Below are 26,986 nucleotides of genomic sequence, written 5' to 3' on the forward strand. Positions count from 1 at the left end.
GTTCCCACCAAAAGCGTAGCTCCATTCTCTGTCTTTAAAAGCACACTAAATTACTAAATTGTTTGAATGTAAAGACTAACAGCAATCTTGAATAATTTTCAAATGTAATAATCCTATCAAAGAATCTTATCTTGAGAAGTTGCATGGCTTCTGTCAAACCCAATCATTCGAGAACTGTTTAACGTACTTCCTCGAATAAGTGCTTAAGCACTTCAAAATCTCGGCTGAAAAAGAGGAACCTATTGGAATGAGGGTGCTTTACAGGAGTGCACAGTTTGTTAAGGAACTATTAGCTTGTACTGATTCAGCTGTAAAAGTTTGTAGACAAAGTGGCAATAGAGACAGGTTCTAATTGTGTTCAAGAAAGCGAGGGCGGAGGAGGGGGGAGGGGCAAGTTGAAAGCTTTATCTAACGGCGCATTTCAAACTTTCGCACTTGATGATTGCTTTTTAACTGAGTAAATAAAAGTGAGAATTACCTAGGTTTCGGGCGCATTAATCATTACGTGAATCGGTTTAATTCGTCTTGATCATAAAAGTTTCTGTTTCGCTAAAGATAATCGATAATTGATATCATTTGATCTTGCGCGTCAGCTTAATGTGCACTCTATTGTAATGTCTGTGGATTTTTGTCATCCTAATCCGACCTTGGTCTTTCTACTAGAATTTTTACAATCCTCAAACAGTTATTTCAGTTTTTATGACTAGAGGTGAAATCATTTTAAACCTCTTTCACCATATTAACATTTCTCTAAGTTACCTTAGGAACGCAATATATCTGAAAACTTAACAACTGAGCAGAGTAAATAGTTGGCTCCGACTGCGCAGCATCGCAGGCCCATTCGCCCACTATTGAGCCAGGTGGTCATTGTGAAACCTGCTCCGATCTATGTTCCAAGAAAGAGAACTTTTTCAAAGTATCTATTTAATTAATTCATGATCTTACAACAAGAGGTCTGTTACGCATATAATGCTAATTGAATTCTACTAGATTTTCCCACTTGCTGACTATTAATTTACACAATGTATTTAAGTTTTCATTTCTAAAAGTAAAATTTTGTTCCGAACATCATTTTCAACGGTTCCGTGGAGAGGAATAACAGAGGTCGCTTCTCATAATGTTGAAATCCTCTAGGAGACAATAAAGAGAGAGGTCAAAATTTTTTCCTGTAACTTTTTAAATCGTGTCTATAATCTCAAAAACAATATTTTCAAGCTGTTTACTGATTCCATATACATAACCCAAGAAAAACTGTGGAAGCTGTTGGGAGCCACACAGATTTTCAGAGTCAAGAGAATCTCTTTTGACAAGACAGATACATCTGTATTTTGAATGGAGTAGCATACACACCTTCAAAGTATAATATTGTGATGTACGTGGTACTTTCTTTCATGTTGATGGGTAATTACAACTGAACCTCCTTAGCTTGTTTAACCATTTTTATGTGTCCCATTTTCGTTACTCGTGAGCTTTTGTGAAGGGTTTGAAATTATATACAGAAGTCGGATGTGAATCATTTAGAGAGTAAACGAGTTAACACTGCACTATTATCAAGGATCTTTGTTAATTAGATTAAGATTTTTGTTAATTGATTTTGACTGCCACACCATGGCACTTTGAGGCAATTCTAATTTATGAATCACTTCTTGAGAACAGTACAAACAATTACCTCAAGAGGTCCTTAAAAATGAAAGAATGTTCACAGAACGTTAACAGAGTGTTAATATTTCTGCACAGAAATGTGCCGAAATATCGAAAATAAACTATTCTCGTCTTTTGTCGGAGCGCGACCGATAAAATCTTTACGGAGAAATACAGCGTAACGCCAAAGCGATAATGTGCATGGTCGTTAAAAATGATTGGTATTACGAAAATGGCTAAAAGTTTAAGAAACTGAGGCAACCCATACAATCCAAGCTATTACATATCGACGAGGAACGGGTAAGCGATACTGAGGAGATTCATAACTTTCATGTATAACTCTCAGTCTACGCTGGTTAAGTGTCAGCAATAAGGCGTTAGTTGGCAGTATCTGATTGTAATCACCGTTCACTATTTTATTGTAACTACCTGCACGGCGACTCAAAAGAAATGACCCATCATTTTTTTGTTTCAATCTCAAGGGCTTCATTTTTACAGATTCACTAACATTCAAAGTGCGATCAATAAACACATGGCATGTCCAAATTAGGACGGTCAATCACGCGCATGATATACCTTTGTTCAAATTTGATTATTCCCTCCTAACCTCGGCGAAATCCATCTCGCTGTGAACGAAATATTCAACTTGAAAACAGAAGCGTGTGGGTCATCGTGAAAAATGGCTGTATCAACATCATGAAGGCCTCAAAATCCAACAGTCTGGAATCTTGAATGAACCTAGGCATATAGAGACCTCGGCGTATTGTATAACAGAGCTACACGGAGGGAAAGGGCTATTGTTTGCAGCTGATTACCATGGTAACGGAACAACGAAATTGTTCTTACATTTTACAAGTCAAAACGCTATCGACATTGCCAATCCTCTGATCGAGCAATTTCCAAAATCACTCTTGTGAAAAGGTGTCCAGCTTTCACAAATAGATTTACATTTAGGTACCGGATAGACAATATCCAGAAGAACAAAAACTGTCTGAGGTCACTTCTATTGAATAAGCGGTAGGTGAACTCATGCAATATCAAAAGTAATTTATGGGCGGCGTAACTAATTGCCAAATGATAAAGTTGCAAACAATCACCCCCATACAAGGCAAATGTTTACTAGCGCATAGACGAATCCATCAAAAGGAAAGAAAAAGAAGAAGGAAAAGAGACAGGAAGGGGTGAAACATAGACTTTGGTTCAAATGAGCTTTGTTCTGCCTGTATCGTAAATGGGTTCTTAAAAGCGCTTTATCATGTATCATGTACTAGTACTGAACGCTTTCCGAAAAAGAAACGTTTTGAGTTCTTCCTTAAAACTATCGATGCGGCTAAAGGATCTGATTGGTAAAGTGCGGCAATAAGTGCCATAATGCAGGAGCAGCATGAGCAAAACTGCGATCCCCAAGTCCAGAGCAGGTGACCCTGGAACGAACAGAGGAGAGTGTGTAGACTAGCAAAGAGTATACTTGTAAGCAGGTTTCAGAGGTAACAGATCTCAGATTGTTTAACGACTTAAAAACAGAAAGAAGCAAATTTTTAATTGAACTCTGAATGATACAGGAAGCAAGTGTAGGTCTATGAGAGGTGGTGTAATGTGTACAGATTTCGTAATCTGGACAATCAGCCTTAGCTGTGGCGTTCTGAAATTTCTGTAAAAGATTAAATCGATATTTAGGCTGACCAAAAAGAAGTGAGTTACAGTAATCGTGGTACGGAGATACAAAAGCGAGGACCAGTGTCTTTGTCGACTCCACGGAGAGGAATTTTCTGCTCTGTCTGATACTGTAGAGTCCACGAAAAGCCTTGCTTCAAGTCTTACCGATGTGAAAATCCATCAGCATCCGAAGCCTTTTCAATCTCACAGACATTGAAAACTGAGAATACAACATGAACCACGTTCCATTACGTCTGGTGTAGATGAACACCTCGCATAAGACTTGAGCTCTATTCTGTAATCTTGAAATAGTGAGCAATAATCCATGGCAGTCCCATGTTTAAACCACCCACTCTGAGCCTAAAACGTCACTTTAATCAGAGGTCCCTGTATGTTTTACAGTTGTCTCGCTGAAACGGCACGTCTACGTTTGAAGGAATCCCCTCCCTCAATAATGACCGATGAGAGATAGGGGAACTAAAAGTCATCTTATTGTACGCAACATCGAGCATGAGTAACTTTATCACGCATTTTCCTATTCGAGGTGACTGGAAAGCAGAAGAGGAGTGCATATCATGACCTCTTTCTTATTCTATGGGATGCGTTTTGCGTTAAAACCACCGTTACGACCCTATGACAGAACTGTATCATGAACACTTCTTAGAATATTAATAAACTTTATCAAAGGGTAAGAGTAAAATATGTTAGACACTATTTTGTATATGAAATAAAATGTCCAGAATAGGAATTTTAAAAAATACCCCTAGAATAGTCGAAAAGAATTTGAAAAAACAATCTATGCGGGCCGATCTTGATGTAAATTCAAAATTTAAAAAGTTAAGCATACGCCGTATGTAGGATTCGTGAAACTTCTTGTCCAACTCTCGTATGACTCTTATTTTGAGAATGTACTCTAGATCTTCTACATGCCCTCCGAAAAAAAAGCCTGCAATATATGTGCGTGCATTACAAACAAAGTGCACAAAGTTAGAACCCGGCCGTTGTTCTTTATTGTTGAAACACGAAGGTTCAACTTGCAGTTTTCCTAACCGAAGTGAATAAAAAGTTGCTTAATTAACATTTCTGAGTAAAAGAGCAGTGGGCACACCAATCACTCGCATGATTTTTCCGTGTTTTTATCGGTGCATGCTGAATACTGCTGTAAGCAATATCGATCACCGAAGACAGAAAACTCTCAATTTAGATGCTGAGACTTCCAGAGCAAGGGTAACGCACTTTTAAATAAATTATTGTGCATGTTAATACTTTTTCTTTATTTCCTAATATTGGAGTTTCCTTATTTGCCCTTTTGTAGCGACCTGTCCTACAACCAACTGGAAAGGTTACCTGTAGGAATCTTCTTTGGTAACTGGAATATTCAAGAACTGTAAGTAGACGTTTGTTTCGCTTGATATTGGACTGTATATCATTTTTCTCACCTTAACTAACTCTATTCGTAGGATTTTTATGAAAAAAAAACTGTTTAATTCATGGCTATATCTCAGAAGGACTGGTTTAAACCAAATTGAGTTATTTGGCTGGCTAAAACCGATATTGACCGCAATTTAGATTTGTCCCGCGTAGATCAGTCATTTTAACATATGTTTTAAAAACGTAACAGGTACAAAAAAAGCGAGTGCTCACCTAGAGCAAAGCAGTTTTTTATCGGTTTTGTTTTGTTCCGTTTTTCCTTTTTATCGCGTTCATGTGGTTACTTGGACGGATACTTCGTGTTTACTGTTTGGCCATGCGATAACCATATTATCAACTGTGCCAGGTAAGTATGTATGGGAGAGTTATGACCTCTTCTGTTGACACCAATATCCCTGTGTTCATTCTGTACAGAATATCTGTTATTGAAGGTGATTCCAACTCATAGATCACCTGCTCGGGTAAAGAGAACCGATGATAAACTGACTTCGCAATGTAGCTTTTTCAGGTTTCCACTTTACCAATAAATTACTTGAAGGTCATACAGCGCTAGTTGGTGCAAGTTCTTGGCAACATGCAGCGTTGTGCAGCTTTAAGATTTTGATTCCTTTTCCATTCCTTTTCTGAGTTCAACGCTACACCCTGTCAGGAAACAAGCATAAAGACAATTTGAAACCTCAACATGGAAGAAATATCTAAAGATAGTCATTTTGATATTTTGATGAAGCAGATAAGGTCCCCCATTTGTCTTTTTTGGCGGGTTCAGACATATAATAAATGATACCATAGGGATTATTCTTTTTGGTTCGCAAAGGTCTTTACCTGAAATTGATTCTGTTATTTTCAAACGGACGGACATCTGAAGAGCGTTCTTTTCCCAGTTAGAAAGCAGAGAATTTAAACCACATAGCAATTTATTTCCAGCTTGTCCAAATACCTCTGTCCAGACGTTTCTCCATCAAACTTATTTTGTGACTAGACTCTAATCCATTTTAAATGGTCTTCTATCACTACTCTCTTCAAGCACCTAGTTATCAACTGAAACAAAGACATCAAGAAAAGGATTTAATTTTCTGTTGGCAGGTGTTACATACCGTGGCACCAAATCATGAAAAAGAGAGCTCTTTAAAACACAGAAGTAGATGAAGTAGTGCTATGAGTAAATTGAAACTGTGTGCGGCAGATATTATATAAAAAGAAAAAAAGGCATTATTTTCATCGTAAGGAAGCATTCTGAAAATGGATTTCCATCAGTCTCCTTTCTTCGGCAGGAGAAAAGCCATACAGACTGGGTTCACACTCTAGTCATTTACGCCTTCATTTAAGGAGAATCTTTTCAAGAGCACTTGTTAACTCCTGCTGTACGAAGTGTTCATAAAGACGTCTTATGTTGTCACAATTCTTGTATTCTTGTAGGTGCAAACCAGCAGCACAAAGGAAATCAAACTGTTAACTCAGTAGTTGTTTTTGAACTCTTGTGTTTTCCTTATTTCCTAATGAATGCAGTTTCCTGAACAACAACAACATAAAGAACTTGTCCTCCGGCCAACTACCTCTTAATGGATTTTTGGAGGGAAAATACTTTAGGAACCTGTAAGTTATGCGGTTTCGGAATCTTTCTCCATTTTGGATCAGTAGTTCTTCCAAATCTAAAGATCTAAGATACATCTAGCAATATATCCTCCTCTGAGATATTGACCGGGAATACGAACACTTTTACACTGTCAATTCTCAGATAATTTTAGCGATTTTGATTTGATTCTGTTGGTGATTCTTGAACCATACAATTTTTTAAAAGGAATTGCGATGACTGTACATGTTAAGTTGCGGTCGCCACAATGGGAAGGACTTATTAATTGGAACTGGCAGCGGGCAAAGCGTGCTCAGCGTAGCCTCATATTCCTCGAATTAAAGAATTTGGTAATACATAAAGTTGAGAAAGATGTGATCATAACTTTTGGAAAGGAAACTGCCTATCTATACCGCGAAAGTGGGTTGTTTCCATTTTTTGCGCCACAAAGTAAATGGGTTACTTGTTCGATGTTGATTGCCTGGCTACTGGATTTCTGTGGCTCATTTAAGAAAGCTCTTAGATGTTAAATCTCTATAGTTAGGTGCAAGTAAGTTGTCTATGTAGCTCTGCTCTGAGCAACTTACGCAGTGACGTACCCGTTGCTTGAGTTTTAAAAATTGAACTCGCAGATCGAGCACAGCACTTGAATAATGACTTTACATTTGCATTCTTTTTCTGAATATATGTGCGGTCAGATTTCTTAACTAGTCGAGTTTGTGGTCTTAAAAGTGCAATTTCACAATGTTTCATTGTTGATCATGATTAGAAGTTTCACTCGTTAAATGATCACTGAGGATAAACAACTCCATTGTAGGAAGTAAATTTTGATTGGTTAGTCTAACGCTTTAAAAAAGAGAAAAACCCAGCTCTCTTGCATACATAATCAACTCTCGGTCAATAGATTCTGTTTTACGTCAATCGAATTTTTAAGCTGTTCAAAAATTCCTGCAAAGAACGAACTGCAAATTGATCATTGACATTTTGAAACAACTCCATTGTAGGAAGTAAGTTTTGATTGGTTAGTCTAGCGCTTTAAAAAGAGGAAAACCCAGCTCTCTTACATACATAATCAACTCTTGGTCAATAGATTCTTTTTTACGTCAATCGAATTTTTAAGCTGATCAAAAATTCCTGCAAGGAACGAACTGCAAATTGATCATTGACATTTTGAAACAACTCCATTGTAGGAAGTAAGTTTTGATTGGTTAGTCTAGCGCTTTAAAAAGAGAAAAACCCAGCTCTTTTACATACATAATCAACTCTTGGTCAATAGATACTGTTTTACGTCAATCGAATTTTTAAGCTGACCAAAAATTCCTGCAAAGAACGAACTGCAAATTGATCATTGACATTTTGAAACAACTTTTACCACCGAGTAAAGGCAGACTTTATAATGCTAAGAGCAACTAAAATTTTTGAAAGGAGGGAACAAACAGTTAAAAAACAGTTAGAGCCTTAAATTGATTTTGAAGGATTCCAAGGAAAGCAAACAAACAAGGTTTTTACACGATTCACCGAGACTGGGACGTCGCTCGTTGTTGCATTCATCTGGTTGTCAGTCATAAATAACAGCCTAAAGACCTAGTTTTAAATCAATTTGATTCTTCCATACTAGAGCGAATTCATAAAGAACTTTCAAAAATTCCAGAGAGATTTTGGAGTCCTATCAGGAAACTGAGAGCGCAAGTATAAATTCCCTTTTGTTTCTGTTTTTGGCACCCTCAGAAAAACCATTTCTGTTCCTAAAAAGTAACTCAATGTTTATAGTGCATCGTAATGCTATTGAGTCAACTTATGATATTAAGCTGGAAGTCTATGGGGCCATCCTCAGCTGTATTGTGGTAAACCACAGTTTCCTCGCATTATTTCTTGAGGATGTTTAGTTTGCGGCAGAACAGGTGTCTTCCCTTCCAGTGAATGAAATGCATTCTGATTCTTCTTCAGATAGCGAAAGCCCAAACTGGACCCATAAACTGAATAAGTCAGAGAAGACGAAAAAGAAAATAGTCGTAACAATAAAAACTGTGAAATCAGGGCTATCCTCTGTTTAGTGAATCAATCAATCAATCACTTTTCCTCTCCCGCACAATTTCTTACTTCAAATCTCTTGGGCTACATAAATTCTCAAGGATACTACCCCGAGGCAAAAATTGTTACACCTAAAAAATTCTCGCCCAAACTCGATGACTGCCAATCGCGATGTAAACCATCGGGCCCCGGTTTTTCGAAGGATGAATAACGCTATCCAGTGGATAAATCCCTATCCGGTGGATGGCGCAGTGCGTTTTGGTAACACATCCTCTAGATAGTGATTTATCCGTTGGATAGCGCTATCCGCCCTTTCAACAACCGGGCCCTGGTGTAAAGGTCTCGGAGGAAAACGAACAATACGGCCATTGGCCGAAAATGAATCATAGCATAACAATAGGCAAAGTTTGATATGATAGAGCTGATGAACTTAATATACTTAAAATTTTGTCATTTATTATTGATATGTGTTGTTGACGGTCAAACTTTTCTTTGTTACATAATCAGACTAATTTGAAATTCACTTGAATATTCCTGCTTTTAAGTCATCAGTAAACGCTGTATTGATTTCGATTCAATTGCATTAATATTGTTGAGAAATGTGCAGGCTTTAGTTCAAACATTTTACTCTTGTAACTTTCTATGTTAACTTTAGTGTGCAACCGCAGCCTGTCTCTATTTTGTATAAACTTATGGACAAGATCAAAAGAGAAACATACACTCCCAACTGAAAAATCTGGGACTGTCGAGAAAATAAATGTGTCTTTTTCTATAGAACTCTGGACTTCAACAAACTTGACACTCTTCCAAGTGATCTGTTCAAGCAATACAAGTTAACTGATCTGTAAGTTATTTGCTCTGTAGCTTAATATAGTTGACTGCCGCTGACATGGATCGATTCTCCTTCCTATAATGTCGTCTTTTTTAAAACTGAGTCTTACCCACGCCCGAGTCAAACCTTTCTAAATCTGGTTTTGAAAATCGGAACAAATACTAACGAATAACTGCATTTGAGAAACATCAGGCTTTTGTATAAACCGCCTCCCGGTTAGTTCAATTGGCTAGAGCGCCGGTCTGTGTTGTGCGGGAGGTCAAGGGTTAGAGCCCCGGCCGGACCGATACTCATGGTCTTAAAATAAGTGAGGAGAATTTGCTACCTATCTATAATAAAAGAAAATTGATAGATATTCTAGTCTTCTCGGTTAAGGGAGAACAAACCGTAGGCCCCGTCTCCTGCAGGGTTAGGGGTAGGAGGCGTTAAATTCCCACGCACGAGATTACTGTGTAGTGGATGTCCTCCCCTGGGGTGGGATGGGTGGGAATTGGCCCTGAAAAGCCCCTATGGGGAGTGGTCAAGTAACGTATGTATGTATGTATGTATGTATGTAAATCGTCCTGAACAACATAGTTAACATTTAGGGGGAAAGAGACATCCTTTCTTTTACTTCGGATAACATATCATTTAGACATATGATAATTTATTAAAAAATAATTCCATATTCACAGGCCTCAGGTTTAAACGGTTCATGTTCCTCTGTCCATCGAGAACAAGCCTTCGGCAAATAGTTGCGCTCTTTGCAATGTCTAGTCAGTACAAGGAATGAAATTCGTTCTAAAATTAGGACGGATATTTAACTTAAATGCGTTTTACAGGTGGCTGGGAAATAATAACTTAAAAAACTTATCTGAAGATCTCTTCGCTGGGCAAGATCAGTTAAAATATTTGTGAGTAGCACCTTTTCAAACAAACATTAGGGAAAGTGATTAAGTTTTCTCTCTTTTGTTTCTGACGGGATGGCATGTGTCAGCAGCGTGAACATGATTTCATTTGGAAGCGTTTAGTTTTGTATCCAAAGTGTAATCATTCAAAAGCGTAACGTTTTCGGATTTAAGTAGGGCGTATTTGTGGTGGTGGTACGGTAGTTACATGTTTGTGCGTGTGCATTTCTGGGTGCTTGAGCTAGGGTGCTAACTACATTCGTGCGCAACACATTTATGAATAATTATCTACCTCTAAACATGACTAGCACTAAAGAAATTAAAAACAGTTTAGCATGGAAATCTCGAACAAGTTACACAGTCAGGTCATTTGAAAGGCACAATACGCTGTATCCTGCAGGCTCAAGTATCTTATTAAGAGTCAATGAAGAAGAAAAACAAAGGTTTTTAACACAATAATTCTATCAATAAATTGTCGGTGCTAATTTAGAGGGAGTAGTGTCCTGTAGCATGTTACTTTCTGAGCATGCACTAGATTACTTCAGATGGAGCAAGAGGCTTTTGGAAACGCTGTGTTGTTTGATTAAAATCAGTTGTAGTATATTTGATGACTAGAGTTAAAAAGTAAGAAGCGGACAGAAATTTTTGAAAAACCCTATTAAAATCCCCGGCGCCTTGTCGGAAAATAAACCGGCTAAACACCATAGCGAGGCTGACGGTGACCCGCAGAACATAAGCAAAGGAGTCAAGGCTCTTTTCGAGAGAATGTTTTCTACGTTTATTCTTTAACACCCACTAAACAATGATCGTATTAAAAGGCAACAAAATTGCAACGATATCCTGGAACTAAAAGCGAATGATATAACATAAATTTTGCGCTCTAATACAGACTTTAACTAGAAAATCACGTCAAAAATGGGGATATCTTTTATCATGTGAATATTCCAAGTACAATTAGATAATCAGAAAATCTCTGTGTCAAGTTTGAAGCGTCTTTCGTCCAATTAGATCTTTTTTATCATTTTCTATGTGTAGGCGGTTGAGTGGTAATCGGCTGGAAAAGCTGCCTCGAAACATTCTTCAAGGAATGTCCGCCTTGATGGAAGCGTAAGTCTAAATTTTGTGATTTGTTGTCGAAAACTCTTCGTCAACATTAAATATTCCTTTCCCCTACATTGCATTTGTATGTGATCTATGACTCTTTGTTTGTTTGTTTGTTTGTTTTTTTCAATCATCTCACTTTCCAAACACGTTTTTTTATGGACTTGTCCTACAATCAGTTGCAGAGTTTGCCTCGAGGGATACTAAGCAGTAATACCAACCTGAAAGTACTGTAAGTAGGACTTTTCTATGTACGAAAAAAAACTTTTACAGGTCAGTGTTAGCATTCCTGGGTGGTGGTCCAAACTAGTTGAGGATATCGCTTATTTCTAGCTTTCTCGAACTGAGTTTGTTCGTTTGGAATTCGAAATCACTGAGTAAAGTGTTAAGAAATAGATGTCGTAGTACAATGAAAGGTCTCTCTGCCGTTATTGTCCTAACAGAAGGTTTCTCAGCCTTAAGCGTGGAATATATCTTTCTATTAAGTCCAGTTGCTCCGTATTGGAGATTCTTGGTCATAACTGATATTTTTACAGACACTCAAAAAGGCTCTTCATTTCCTTATTTGGTTAAAAATAACTAGTATTATATTATTAGCCAGCCGATTTAGCTCACATTACAGGAAGGTTAGGGACCGGGCAGGACTTTCCCATCTTCCAAATAGAATTTATGTTGTTAAATGTTAGCTTACTATTTGTTTCAAAAGGGATTTGTCAAACAACAAAGTCGAGCGTCTTCCCCAAGATGTTTTTAGCAACCTTACCCAGTTGAAAAGGCTGTAAGTGGCAGTTTGTACGCCTTTACAGCGAGTGAAACCGTACATTTTTTTAAAGAGGTTTTGGTTAAACCTTCGCATTGTGGCCATTCTAAATAGAATGCTATTATAATAAAAATATCAACGTAAACTGCTCCATACGCTTCACTAGCTTCAGTATATGACAGAGTGAAGAGAGGTTGGAACCTCTCCCCGCTCTGGTATATAATGCTAACTTTAGTGGATTTGGTCACCAACAGCTGTGAAAATAAAATATATATTAAAAAAGTGAGATTGATTGTCTCGCTTAGCGCTTTTCTCCACTTGACCTGTGACTTAATTTTTTTTTTTCGCCAAACGATCAGGAAAGGTATAAATTATTACAGCCCAACTACCACAGGACCGATTTGCGATATGAGCAACTCTTCGAATTCATAGTTTCAATGCACCAATACTGAGGAGGGAAATTATGCCATGATATGCAAACGACCATTTAAACAGCGGAAGTACAAATGGCACCAGTTTTTCCTATTCTAAAGTCCAGAAGTAAAAGGTTTAGCTACTCAGCTAAGATGTATTAACTCTCAATGTATTAACACTTTGCTGTCTTTACGTCCGTAAGATGTATTACCTTGAAAAATAAACAGATAAGTTTTACTGTCAATTCCCGAGGTCCCTTCTGTAATAAAAAAAATATTCTCCGTGAGTCTCAAATACCAACGCAGTTACCTTGTTTTTCAACTGTTTTCCACATTTTTTCTTCTTTTTAAGCTTTCTCTCCAATAACAAACTTCAGCGTTTGCCAAAGTTCAACAATCTCTCTGAGATAGAAACATTGTAAGTGATTTGTGTTTGTAATGAAAACTGGTTTAGTACGTGTCTTGCTTAATGAGCATTGATGAAAAGGGAGCTTTGTCTAGAGATAGAGGATCAGTGTGCCTACCTATTATTTCTCTAATATTCTCGTGACCTAATTAACAGCTGTTTTAAGGATTTTAACCGAAAAAATATACAGTAACTTTTAAAATAAATGCAGAAAATAAGAATCACAATTACCATGTTTTCAAGACACCTCAACACATGGAGGATATTACATGGCTGCGCGAAGATACGAAATTTCTCTTCGAGTTTTGAAAAATACTTTTCAACACGAGAAAACAAATTTCGTATCTCTAATCGGCCATGAATATTCTACTTATTATATAAACACGAATAAAAAAGCTCACCATTTCGCCTTAGCTGCAAAAGGTACAATTTGCTATGGAACCTTAGTGACGGCGATATTTTTACTTGTAAAGATAACGGGTTACTTTCACTGTGCGCGAAAGCTCGCCAGGTATTTCATTAGTGTTTATATACCAAAATATAATACCACACATTACTTTATTGACGCCTTTCCATGAGGCTAAAGCGATACTTGATAATGATGATGATGTTCAAAATCGTAACAAAGGAAAAGCAAAGCGGTTAATCAAGTGGATTAATAGTTATCACAAAACATTTGGGTTCATGACTATTCAAAATCTCTTCGATAAAACGTCTACTAGATATTAGGGAATCTTTTTAAAATCTAAATTTAGAGTGGAATGTTAATCAGGACTAAAAGTCTATAATTTTCAGGATTTTTCAAGCAGCAAGGCGTGTTCAAAAGCTTTGAACACTGTATTTCGATAAGAAATTTAAATACTAGCTTTTGCTCGATCGAAAAATTAACTAGGCACAAAACCGGCCCGCCAGTTTACATCAGCTTAACGACGATGTACACTCCGGGGATAAACCGTCGTTAAGCCATTATTTAACCGGCAGTCAGAACAATCAGTACAAGCGTGCCGTGATCATATGTTCTCGTCTCGATAAAAGCAGTCTGGTGATGCTTTTTAATGAAGTTTTTCACAACTTTGATGAGCAGTTAAACAGTTTGCTGAAGAATAAGGCACTAATATTTTAAAGAAGAACATTTATATGAGGTGGAAAAAACGATATGAATGATATTAGCCGAACCCGACAATGAACGTTTCTAAGCCCGACCAATTATTGAAAATGATCTTTACTGTTAAATGGCAATACAGAGCGTCTCGTGCATTTCATTTATCGCGTAGATACATGGAGAAAAACAGCCTCGTAACCCTGTCACCAGATCAGTTCCAAGGCCTGTCCAAATTGAAAGACCTGTAAGTAAACTTAGCAATTTTATATGAACGAGATAGCGTACGGAAATTATATCTAATTACACTAGTAAAAGTTCTTGACCTTACACGAGATATCTGATCATATGTAATCAATTTTCATTAGCGACTGTCTTATTATTTGGTTCACTTAAATTTTCTGTTAGAGGATGTGCGATTGCGAAAGGAAAAAGAACATATACTTGAGGAATAAGTAACATTGAATTATAGGTTAAATTGCGTCTGTGGCGTGGTACAAAAAAGTGAGCAGACTTTTTCCCTCACCCACCCATGGTTTCTTTGAATTACTCAACCTAGTGTGCCTTGGCTGACTTAGATTCTGACACCTTGGAGGTTATCAAGGTCACGTATGACGTTGCTCGAGTTTGAAGTTGCTATTACATCCAGGATAGCAACTGCCAACTCTGATCTCCTTGGCATGATGTCACGTGACAGGATAAAAAAGATAATTACTAAAAGAATGTAGCAATTCTTCCCAACTCAGCGCATACTCATACTTGGATTAAGCAAGGCAACCGCTAACTGCCATTGCCAAATTTTTTATGTAGTCCCAAGGAGTGAGGTATTTTCAATCTTCTTTTTGGCGTCACATATTGTATAGAGATGTTTTTGATACAATAAATATATCAACCTCATATATTTGAACTGCGGTATTAAATTCGTATGATGCACGATCCTTCGCAGAAGATAGCGCTATTTGTGTAATAGCGAAAATCAGACCTGAAAAAAATCAGGCCTGTACGGGATTCGAACCACTGACCTCTGCGATACTAGTGCAGCGCTCTACCAATTGAGCTAACAAGCCTGTTTACTTGTTATTACAAAGATGTTTTTGTAATAAGACATGGAAGAGTTGATAAAGCTATTAGAAGTTATCGCTTTTTTTTTTCTTGGAATGGAAGTTTGCCTCTAGAGTTTTCTGTATTTTAAGTAATAATGACCTGTCCTCTTTGTCATTCAGGGCTGTTTATGAGAACAATATTCAGTACCTGCCGCCTGGAGTTTTTAAAGGCTTAACAAACATACAGTCTATGTAAGTCTCTGTTTCTCATTAGCATTTTTAATCGACGTTAGTGAAGCTCTGCAAAACAGGGGTCTTGTGAAAGTGCAGTCGTCCGCATGTTCTACATCTCCGTCATTTGAGCAGGTTGTGTCAAAAATTACGCACGAGTGATCACGCTTGACAGCGAATAACCACGAGTGACCACTAACAACTAAGAGGGACCGTTAACAACCACGAGTGGCCACACGTGATCAAGGGCAAGAAGTCATAAATTTGGCTGACATCATAATCTCATTATCATCAGGTGACTTCATCCAAAAACTTGTGACTTCAACGTAGATAAACCATTTACGGAGACTGACAAATGCAAACAATGTATCACTTCCTTCATTGAAAGCCGGTTAGTTCCCAGAGCTACTTCGCTGTCATCAATTGTTACGTGATGAACCTGTTTCCGCTCAGTTTCCTAAGACAGAAGGAAGGGATTAGGGAAATGAATGGAAAAAAAAACAAGCAATAAATACAAAAAATACGTTAAAATATAAAATAAAAGATAAAAACTAAACAACCAAAAAAGCAAAGATGAAAAGTTGATGGAGAAGAATGACGAGTGATTGAAGCCGGATAAAAGGTTGGTGTGGCAGGGAGCAGGAAGATGAGACCACTCCTTCCTTCCTCTGGTTACTGCTTACTAGTTACTCTTGATAACATGAGTCAAGTAGTGGTCATTCGTGGTCGCTCATAGTCACTCGGAGTTACCCGTGGTCACTCGGGGTCACTCGGGGTCACTCGGAATCACTCTTGGTCACTCGTGGTCACTATGGTCACTTGTGGTTACTCATGGTAACTCGTAGTCAATCATGATCAGTCGGGGTTACTCGTGGTCATTCGTGGTGGTCACACGTGGTCATTCGGTGTTACTCCTGCTCCCTCACAATCACTTATCCTGCTTTCTTTTAACCTAAATTTATGCTCTCGTGTTTGTCATTAACGAGTTACCCTTTCATTCTATCGTCATTTAAAGGAGCTTTTATTTCAACAAAATCCGCGCAGTGAGCAACGAGCAATTTAAAGATATCGCGCCAAGTATTCGATTCCTGTGAGTATGAACAAACTGCTATTATTCAAGGTGTGCGTGTGATTAAGCTTCACGGAGAGTTAACTCCAAATTCAAGGGGGACAATGCCCATAACTTTTAGACAAAGTTATTAACTTTGCTCTCAGACTAGCGTCCCTTCCGCCATCTTCACGGACAAGTAATCCAATTAGCCTAATCATGCAAGTTAAGAATTGCATTATTCGAGTTGCCCATTGATACCTCTACAAGTGTAAAGCTAAGGATAAGCTTTGTATACCAATACAAAGCTTATACCATTATTCACGAGTGAATTATATACTCCTAAAACCAATCAGATCTGGCCACTGAGAACTTTAGGAAAAACTAATGAGGGCTTCGATTCCTCTCTCTCAAACGTCCCTCTCAAGTAGATTACAGTTGTAATATTGCATGTAGACACATTTCGACATATTAGGCATGTTTTACGTACTCCGTAACGAATTATTCTTACTCAGATAAGCCTGACTACATTGTAAAGGGGTCTTGGTTACTTTCCGTATGGGTATCAACGAAATTGAGGCAAATTTGTTCATTGACAGTGGTACACCCTACCGTTCCTCCTTGTCCTCTGAATCCCAGGGAGTCACATAAAGTGTTAAGAGTTGAAATTTTTGGGAGGAGTGAAAGATGGATGGAGCAACGGAAAAAAGAGAGCCTAAAAGCTTGAAAATACTTAGGTTTAGGACAGCAACATCTTTATAATGAGCGAGTGATGTTAAATCGAATCGCTTTCCTTTAATTTGCAGTTACCTCCATTACAACGAAATGCGAGAACTGCCGGCCGGTTTCTTCTCGAACATGGAGTATTTAATAACAGCGTAAGTCAGTGAAATGTTCTCGATGTCTGGAGATGTCCAATTGAGAAATTTTATTTATCAGTATACAATAAGGCAACCTGTAGAGTATTACTATCACCCTTTCATTGTCTTAAATTCAGAATCAAAATTTTATATTTTCCTCCCCTTTTGTGACTCATGTCAACTCTTTTTATGAACCGTAGGACTGTAGACACCAACCTGATGTGTTGCCATTTGACGAAGGAGGACGCAGACTGCGACTTTGCTTATGTCGACAGCTTCGCCAGTTGTGAAACTATGTTCAGAGATCGAGCCCCCAGGATATGTCTCTGGGTGGTCGGAATTATGTCGTTGATCGGTGCTGTGTTTGTTATCGTGTGGCGGTTGGTGTTTAAGGAGGCAAAGAAGAAAAATAAGATACAGTCTATCATGTTGATACATTTGGCCGGGTCTGATGGACTGATGGGTATCTACCTTATCATAATAGGTGTAATGGATGCCATTTGGGCAGGGCAGTATTTCTTGCATGACTATAACTGGCGTTCAAGTACGTCATGTCAGATAACAGGTGCCATTGCCGTGTTGTCAAGTGAGGTGTCTGTTATGACGATTTGTTTGATATCCGCCGACCGGGTTAACAATATTCTGTTCCCCTATCGTGGAAAGTCCCTTACAATCAAGGTTACGCAACTTCTGTGTTTCCTTATCTGGATTATTGGTGGGTTAATTGCATTTATTCCCACGGTGGGCATCGACTACTTTGGTAGTCGCCAGAAAGGTCACCACTTTTATGGAAGATCAGTTGTATGTCTCCCGTTGCAACTTTCTGCTGATAAGCCCTCAGGCTGGGAGTACTCTGTTGCCATGTTTGTTGGTTTAAACTTTACTCTTGTGTTCTTCGTCATTGTGGCCTACTCCATGATTATCTACAAATCCTGCACATCAAACCGGCGCCTGGCTCAGCAAGGGACCGAAAGAGAGAGGAAAATGAAAGCCAAGCGAAGGGCAGCCGATCTGAGGAGGGAGGCCTCGCTCGCCAAAAGAGTGTTCTTCATTGTTCTTACCGACTGTGTCTGCTGGCTGCCTATTGTGGTAATTGGATTGAGGTCTCTCTTGGAAAAATCCTTCCGTACACCTGCTGACCTTGCAGTTTGGATCGCAGTCTTTGTTCTGCCGGTTAACTCTGCCATCAATCCCATTCTCTACACTTTATCAACAAAACAGGTACTAACTCGCAACCTTCATATCTTTGATAAGCTGAAAGTTAGAACATACTTTCATAAATATTTGTTCCATGCCGTGAAGAATGTGAAATGAACCAGTTTAAGCAAAAACATGTCGCTTAGCACGAAGGAAATTTAGCGGTGTTTGATATTTGAATATTTTCGGATTGTCCTTGATCTTTCATAAGAAAACAACTTTCTGTAGAAAATAACCCTCGCAAAAACAGAACGCAGCATAAACGTATCACCTTTTGACGATAAACAACTCAAAATAATTTTACAGGGGCATCCACGGACGCTACATTTAAATCAAACTTTTTCTGCGGGAATATCTCAATAGATGTGATCTGTACATAATGAACACTGAGGATTTTTTGCTTTGTGAAGAGGTGCAATATGAAGTTTGAATCAGTGACTTAAGCCGAAAAGAGCTGCTAAATTTGCCAAGCGAGCAAGCTGTGAAATGCGATACCCTCAGTTCTTCAAAAGAATAATGGAACGGAGGAACTGAGGAACAATAGAACGGTGGATCAGCGGAGTTGCGGATTATTTTGGGACGCGGAACGACCGAATGCTTTTTACGCATGAAAAAAAAAAAGAGCCTCAAAATATGGAATTGCAATAAAATAGGAAAATTATTCATCATTGACAAGCGAATTAAAAAGAAGCATAGGCATGTTGGAGTCCAGAGAATTGGAAACCATGAGTCTTTCGAGCTAGCCCCTTTAAATTATTGTCATATATTAACATTGTTAGCATTATTATTATTTTTAATACTATTTTTTGTTACTACTTTTAAGTACTGGTTGAATGTCAATTGGAGAATGTATTCCTGAATCATCTTTCTCTTGTGGAACAGGGTACTTATCATTATGTGGGATGAGGCAGGTTTTCTGTTTAGCATGTGAGACAAATATTCTGCAAACTCTAGGTGCTAGCGTCACTATAACACCTCTGACTTTTTTAATGCTATTAAAATTGTGCTTTACCAGTGGCCACATACAGTCTTTGACTGTTTATTTTTGTTCTTGATGCCTTGCATCTAGGTACGACGTATTTTGAGTCCTAAATTCCAACAGTTCTTGGGCTATTTGATAGAAAAGTGCGGACGAAATCAAAACAATGAAGGTACGTTTATCGAAAACGATGTTTTTGGGAAATGAGGACTATCATCATTTTGTCGTGCGTTGAAGACGCGGTTTCTCAAAACAAACCTGTTCTACTGAAGTTTACGTCAAAATATACTTAACATTGACATTAGAGCAACTAATTTTTTGTACAACCTCTGTCTTCCGAACAACCATAGGCATGAGAAATTCATTTCTCATTTTGAGAAATGCCTAGGGTTAATTTTAATTAGTTTGATTTTTCCCGGTTGAGGGTATATCAAGACAACCTGCATGAAGGGAAGTCATCACCAGAGTCCTGCTGAGCGGATTTGCATATTTAAGAGTGGTCATCTGTGATATCAGCTTTAATTGATCTTAGCATTTGTCGTGCAAGGTTGTTTCACCAAATTTCATTAGTTCTTGAAATCTGATTAAGTTTCATTGCAACGCGATAACATTCTGGTGATTGCACTTCTGCATGATTATCTTAAAAATACTATCTTCGGCGACGCTGACTATTGCTTCAGATATGACACACCGATCAGCTCACTGATTTTACAATCATGAAGGTAAATGCCATTTGAACACGCTTGATTAATATTATAACTGTTTTCCAAAGGCCAAGATGAGGGCATGGAAATGCGAGTCATCGAAGAAGGTATGAGACATTTATTCGGCTCAAGTAAACATGGATGGTAAAGTCGCTCGATCGAGGTGTAAATAGAGGTTCCGCCCTTCAGTTTCGGTGAGAAAGTGAAAAACTCATGCCTCCGAATCAACTAACCCTTGCAGTCGGAGGCCAGGATGGTCGAAGAAAAAACATTTAAAATGACCGTAAATGAAATCCCGCTAATAGCCGTCGGCCTTATTTAAATGCCAAGGTTACCCGGTAAAGTTCAAAAGAAATGTCGCTGATGTTTAAGGGAAAAACTACTTTATGAACATTGCTAACTTGATTTGTTTTTTTTTTGAAAGAGCTGCTATCAAATTTATTGCTTTAATAAATACTGTCAAGAGAAAGCTCATAGGAAGTAGCACTTGTAGTACAGACCATTTTTTATTTAATGACTTTTCTCTTTTCAGTTCTAATCCATCGAGAAGCAGAGAGTGATGACAGCGATGATAGTGATGACGGATCCAAAGATCAAAGTGAGCATGAGCAAAACGCAGAGCAGACCGATCGTGAAGAGCCCGGAGAGAGAGATGAGACTGAACAGGATGAAAAACCAGAGGATAACCAAGAAGGCCAATCAGAGCAGAGAGACGAACCTGAAAAACGAGAAGAGGAATCTGAGGAAAAACATGGGGATGACATGGAAGATGAGGCTGACAAACAAGAAGAAGAATCGAAAAACGACTGCAAAGAATCCAAAGGACACGTTGAAGATAACATTGAAGATGAGCTTGACAAACAAGACGAAGAATCAAAAAAGGACTTCGTAGAATCTGCGGAGCAAGATGAAGATGGCATGGACGAGGAAGCTGGGGAAGACGAGCAGTTTATCGCGAATAAGGGTATGTATAACAGCTCTAGCCCCTTCCTTTGAAAAAAAGAAAAGAACTCTGATGCATTAAGATATTTTTCATCAATTTGGAGGACAGATAGTGAACAACATCTCCTCGCTCTTCCTTAAACAAATTTTTTGTTTCTACAATTTCGTCACCTTCGTTACCCAGCTGAACTACATTCAGCGGTTTACTCGAATAGTGAAATAACTTTTTTCTCATTGGAAAGGTTTGGAACTGTTTTTCTTTCCGCAAAGCGACAAGATAGTGTTCTCGGGAAGCGCTTTTGCGAGGTTTGCGTTATATTACACGGTGCTCCTCTTTATATAACAATCTTGCTATGAATTAGTCCGAGCAGAGTGTAAGTATTTAACACAGGGCAAGTTACTGAATGTCCTCTTTTTGCCTTGTGTCATGTTTTTATGCAACAGATAAAAGCAAAGCACATGAAAATCTCCCAGCAGCCTCAGGGCGAGAGTCTCCAAGAGCACCGCTGGCCTCGTTTGACGATGATAGCGACCTTGATCAGTTTTACGAAGCGATCGATGGTATAAAAGAAACGAGTGTGTAATCAGTAACACTGTACTCTCAGAGGACTGCATTCTTTGTGAAACAAATTTAATTTGGAATTGATTGAGTACTTACCTGCAGTAGTTTTCGTAAATAGCGTCAAAATACAGTTGCCTTAAAGTTATCAACTCAAGAGGTCATTCCAAAAGACTGGCAGATAAAGTTACCTATAACATTAATCTCTAAGGGTTTTTCCTTGATAAGTAGTTAACCTTTGAGTAGTCTTTTATAAAATTATTTCAGATGTAGATTGAATTTTAGTTCAGTTAGTGCTAAGTGTAGAAAAAGTAGCAGCATATGGAGTTCTTTAATATATAGAGTCTAATCTGAACAGCAGGAAAACTTAATAGGCTGCCAGGGAAAAGATTACTTTCACCCCTTATTTACATGTCAGTTGTTAAAAGTGATAAGATTTTATGTAGACTGCTGTGTTTTTAGGCACTGCTAAGCCAGAAATCGTATTTATTCAATCTAACGCTGATATCATGTAGACGGCTGTGTTGTATTACATTGCTAAGCCATGAATCATAATTATTCAATTTAAATCAGTTACCATATATTTCTATCTTACTTATGATTTGTTTCATTAAATCTTAACGTCTTATGATATATTTTATAGATGGCTTGTAGTATAGCAAGGCTAAGCCATAGTTTGCATCTATTCAATTTGAAGTCACCATCAATATCTTACCTATTGTAAGCATTCAGTACCAGGCTGTGTTTTATAGCAATGCTAAGCCATAAATCATATTTATTCAACCTGAAGTTATCTTAGTTATGATTTTGTCATCACAGTGGTAATTTCTGATATGTTTAGTAGATGGCTGTGTCGTATTACAATGCTTAAAGCCATGAATCATATATATTCAGTCTAAATTTACTAATGATATCTTACTCACGATTTATTTCATCGCAATTGTAACTTCCACTATGTTTAGCGGAAGGTTGTGTAGTTTAACAATGAAAGGCCTTGAATTGTATTTATCCAATTTCAAGTTGCTCTCGATATCTTACTCATGATTTGCTCCAAAAAAAATGCAAGATCTTAAGTAATTAGTAGATGGCAGCATTACTTGACAGTGTTATGCCATAAATTTTATTTACCCCACGGCACGCATGTACTAAGTGCTCAGGTCAGATGATGCATGTGTATCTGGCTCACATATTTATTCATTTGGATTTTTTGCTCTCTCTACTCCTAAGTAAATTTTGCAGAAGCTCGTACAAATTGAAAGAAAAAAAGGGTGTTACTGACGTAATACAGAAAGGCAGGAAGACGAACATCAACTGAGTATATGTATCAGTCAAACCTATGTTGGTAAACTGTCAACTATCCAGTGAAGTCACTGTATATTGTCAAGCATATCTGCCTAAATAAATAAAATTTAAAAAAAATTTGTGATTTATTCTAGATCACTAACTATTAACCCATAAACCCATTGACTCCTAAGAATCACTAGCATCTGATTTATCCTTACCATATCACTCCTGAATCAAACAGTAAGGTCACCAGAATAAAGGGAATAATCGCAAAATTCAGAAGCCCTCAATTATTAAACAAATTCTCCTCAAGACAGTATCGAGAATATGCATATTGATGTTAGATGTACATCTGTCAGCTATGAGGTCATGAGTGGATTTTTTTTTAATGAAAATTTCCAGTGCCTCAAGAAACTGCCATAATAATCCTAAATTTTCTCATTTGATCTGATCGCCCGCCCCTAATTCAGGATATAAATGTAACAATGACGAAGTAGTATTCTGGCGGATTGTACGGAGGTGATGGTGGATGTAGAAATGTTACAGTTTAATAAAGTTCTATTCACCCGACAGTGAATTCACGTGTGGGAGGATATAAGGAAACGTTTGACTTGATTTAAAGCAGATCACCAAAACCCACATTCTCAAGTAACCAATCAAAGGCGTCCTGATAGGCCGCAATCAAGAGATTATAAACTCTAGATATCTGCATCTAAAGTTAGAGTAGCGTAAAATATGCGAAACGTGTTGCATGAATGAACCACGTAGAAAATATTTCAGATATTAAAATTTTCTGTCACACATTCGTTTGTCATTATCCCTGTAATGTTTTGGTGAGATTTCAGGAAAATCGGTCAAATCTACACAACCTATAAATTCGCTCAAAGTGTATTTATACCTCTCAAAACCAAATGCGAGATTTTAGTTCCTAAAGGTTTGTAAACAAATAGCGCCAAACCAAGAGATTATCTCCTGAAACAGCGAACCAATGGGAAGACGGGACCTCCTGGCATCAATGACAGTCGGATCGAAATTTTCCCAGGAAAAGTACTGGATAGCAGTCACGTTTTTTTTTATCTCGTTCAGTTAAACATTGAGTAATGGGAAAAATTGGCGAGGGAAAAAAAAAAAGTGAGGTTGGAGAAACTGCTGAAAGCAAATCAGCAAATCGAAAGACAGCTTAACTTATACCGTTATCGCTGAGATGAGTTCCTTTGGGTTGGTTCATTCATGATTTCATACGATTCGAGGCCATTGCCTATCTTTGGTATCAAGACCGGTACTTGCTTATTAAAGGAACTTCGTTTTTAACCTTATGTAGGACAAAAGTAGATTTGATGGCGCTTTCTTGTTTTCTTTGCAGTCTTGATGCCAGCGTGGAGAGGATTGCCGTGACTGTTTCTTTTCCCTTAACAAAATGGTGCCATTTCTCTCTTATTTGGACCTTTTTTTTCGTCTTTGCTCGGAGTCTCCTCTTTAATTTTGACTTATGTTTTTTGAGAAAATACTTTCCACTAGTAGAGGACTTCCACGTGTGGCTTTTGATAAGTGCGCGATTTTAACAAAATATGGAAATAACATGAGGTTGCCGCCAATATCCCCGCAGGGGGGTTCGCCTCTTTACCAGATTATGACGCCTTCCTTATTTAACAACTTTTATTTGAAAATACGTTTTCGTAAATAAGTCGGACGCTTTTTGAGATTTTTAAATTTTTCTTTTTGTAAACGTTAGGTAAAATGTGTAACTTCAATCTAGTCCAATAAAAGAAAAAAAATTTTTTTTCGGCTTTTGAAAGTGGGAAGTAACTTTAAAGAAACTTGCAGCCGAAGATAGCCTTGATATTCGAAAAGCCAAAGGCATTTTAATTGTTTCTGCCCTAAGTTTATGACCTTATGAGAATATTCTTATTTCTATTTAAGAGTCCAAAAAAACTGCGAATACTAGTGGAATGTTGGGAAAACGACTCTGACCTTGGCGTGCTTCCCATTGGGAAATTTGGATTTAAATTTGGAATTCCAGATTTGGGATTTTTCACTAGAACATGAAAAGGACCAACGGATTTCGATGCTGAAAATCCGTCCTTAACAATGGATTTGTATTTCAAATCTAGAGCTAATGAACGAAAGCTAATGTCTTTGCCGTTTTACAGCTCCCGGTGAATCTTACTGAGACCTCTCCTACAACAGCTGTAGTTTTGCAAATCCCTCTTTAGATTTCCCAAAAGTAGTGAAACATAGAAATCCATGAGATCTGGAGTTGGATTACAGATCCATCTTGAGGACGGTTTTCTCAACGTCGTATTCTTTTTTTTTAGATTTCATGTTTTACCGTAAAATCCGAAATCTGGATTTGAAAGTCAAAATGCAGATTTTGCAATCAAAAGCGAAGAATTCTTTGAAGACACTTTCTTATTCCTGATTGGCCGTAATTACCTCTTGACCCAGTTTCCTTGGAACCACATTTAAAATGGTGGACGGAATTTTATTCTGGTCGTGAAAGAACTGATGTCGCGCTGTTTAGTCTGGACTTTTCGTTTGGACAGCTGTGTTACATTTGGTAACCTGTTCTAGAGAAAAAGTATTCTCTTTATTTTGTACATCGAATGTGTGAAATAGCTACCACCCGCCTCGATGAAATTCTCGTTTGTACTTCGACAGGTGAGAGTTCTTGAAAAGATTTTCAACCGATTCAATGTCTATGAAATGTATCTTATTAGGAGAATTACCTACTCTCTAACATATGTTGAAAGAACTGATCACCAAGCAATGGGTTGGTGGACAAAACAATGACCTCAAGTCCACGGACAGAACCTTGTTGGACTACTCAAAAATGGACCATCACTTTGATTATTTGGTTTTCTTTTTCGTCAGTCACAACGTACAAACACCGAGAAATCTGTGCGATTATTTTAAACATTCAAAATCCTTCCTTTGAAATATAGCGCAAAGTCATTTTACTACCCTCAATGTCGGTCATGAAATGAGGCGGGAAATGGATAAAATTTAATTGTTTCCTTCTTCAGTATAGTAGATTGACGAACGAGAAACAAAATGCATCAAGCAATTCATTAATTGAAAATGTTTAAATCGTACAGCATTTAATTTAACTTTTGTGTTCTCTTCCTCTTGTTGTTTGGAAAATGCATTTACATCTTCGTCGCCCACCACATTATTACAAATCTTGCAGCCATTATTCCAAACAAGAAACAAAACAAGTTTATTCAGCAAAGTTTGAGAAAGCGGGACAGTTAATCATCTTTATTGAGGAAAATTTTCATAACAGATATAGTTTTCAAAAAGGACCTCGAAACTAGATATATATAGTAGAAACAAGAAAGCAATAAAATTGCAAAGAGATTAAAAGGATACAAAAAATGCATAAAAAATTAAAAATCAAAAATATATTAAAAATAAGTATAAATAAAAATTAAACGTAAGTAGCTATATTAAAAACTTAAAAACATTACGTCTAAAACTATTGACATTCTTTGAGTCTTTGATAGTCTGACTGAGGGAGTTAAAATCGGAAAAGGCATGATATTGTGATCTTTGCTTCCCCCAATTTCTTTTGACACGCGGTAATCTAAAATTGCCTTTGTTACGTGTATTATGCCTATGAAGTACGTCTTGTCTAATCAAGTCCATATTGTGATTAGTTAGGCCATTGATGCATTTGTATACGTGTACACATCTTCTTTGAAATCGTCTTTTCTCTAGAGGCAGCCACTTGAGAACGCTAACGCCTCAGTGGAGGATGAGTAGAATGGTCTATTTAAAATAACTTTAGCGGCCTTATTTTGCAAAACTTGCAAACTAGACATAAGGGTAATATTATGTTTATCGCCCCATACTAGATCAGCATATTCAAAAAGGGGCATAACAAGACCTTTATAGAAAAGTAAACGCGCCCTGAAAGGCAATAAATGCTTTATACGCTTGAGAAGCCCAAGCCTCTGATTGATTTTCCCAGTTAGGTGTTCAATATGATCAGTCCATATGAAATCCGAAGATATATGTATACCGAGGTATTTAAAGCTGCGAACATTACTTACACTATGATCTAAAATTGAAACAGACAAATCTACTTTGCTTTCGCGTTTCCTATCACTACCGATAAGCATGCATTTAGTTTTGTCCAAATTTAAAGTCAGTTTGTGATCATGAAGCCATTTCGCCACACCTAGTAGATCGTTATTTAACTTATCACTCAACTCCTTTGAGGATGTACCATAGCAATAAATCACAGTATCGTCTGCATAAAGTGACGCGTAGCAGGAGTTAAGCACATTTGGTAAGTTATTTGTGTAAACAT

General features: G+C 37.7%; 1 protein-coding gene, 1 long non-coding RNA gene and 1 other non-coding gene across 4 annotated transcripts in view; 2 read left to right on the forward strand and 1 right to left on the reverse strand.

The window, feature by feature from the left end:
• Positions 1–26,986, forward strand: part of LOC148742913 (uncharacterized) — a 185,968-nt gene that overhangs the window by 112,176 nt on the left and 46,806 nt on the right. The window lies entirely within an intron of this gene.
• On the forward strand, positions 11,308–22,809 carry LOC148742915 (G protein-coupled receptor GRL101-like). Its single transcript, XM_088738456.1, has 12 exons — positions 11,308–11,381; positions 11,856–11,927; positions 12,675–12,740; positions 14,003–14,074; positions 15,051–15,122; positions 16,117–16,191; positions 16,956–17,027; positions 17,210–18,230; positions 19,276–19,357; positions 19,958–19,996; positions 20,422–20,853; positions 21,276–22,809. The coding sequence occupies exons 1-12, from the start codon at positions 11,308–11,310 to the stop codon at positions 21,413–21,415; spliced, it is 2,217 nt and encodes a 738-aa protein (XP_088594582.1). The 3' UTR covers positions 21,416–22,809.
• Positions 25,986–26,953, reverse strand: LOC111329726 (uncharacterized). The gene has a single exon (XR_016001505.1). It is a non-coding gene; the product is annotated as an uncharacterized LOC111329726 (transcript).

Source organism: Stylophora pistillata, chromosome 1 (genome assembly GCF_964205215.1).
Source record: "Stylophora pistillata chromosome 1, jaStyPist1.2, whole genome shotgun sequence".
Classification (NCBI taxonomy): domain Eukaryota; kingdom Metazoa; phylum Cnidaria; class Anthozoa; order Scleractinia; family Pocilloporidae; genus Stylophora; species Stylophora pistillata.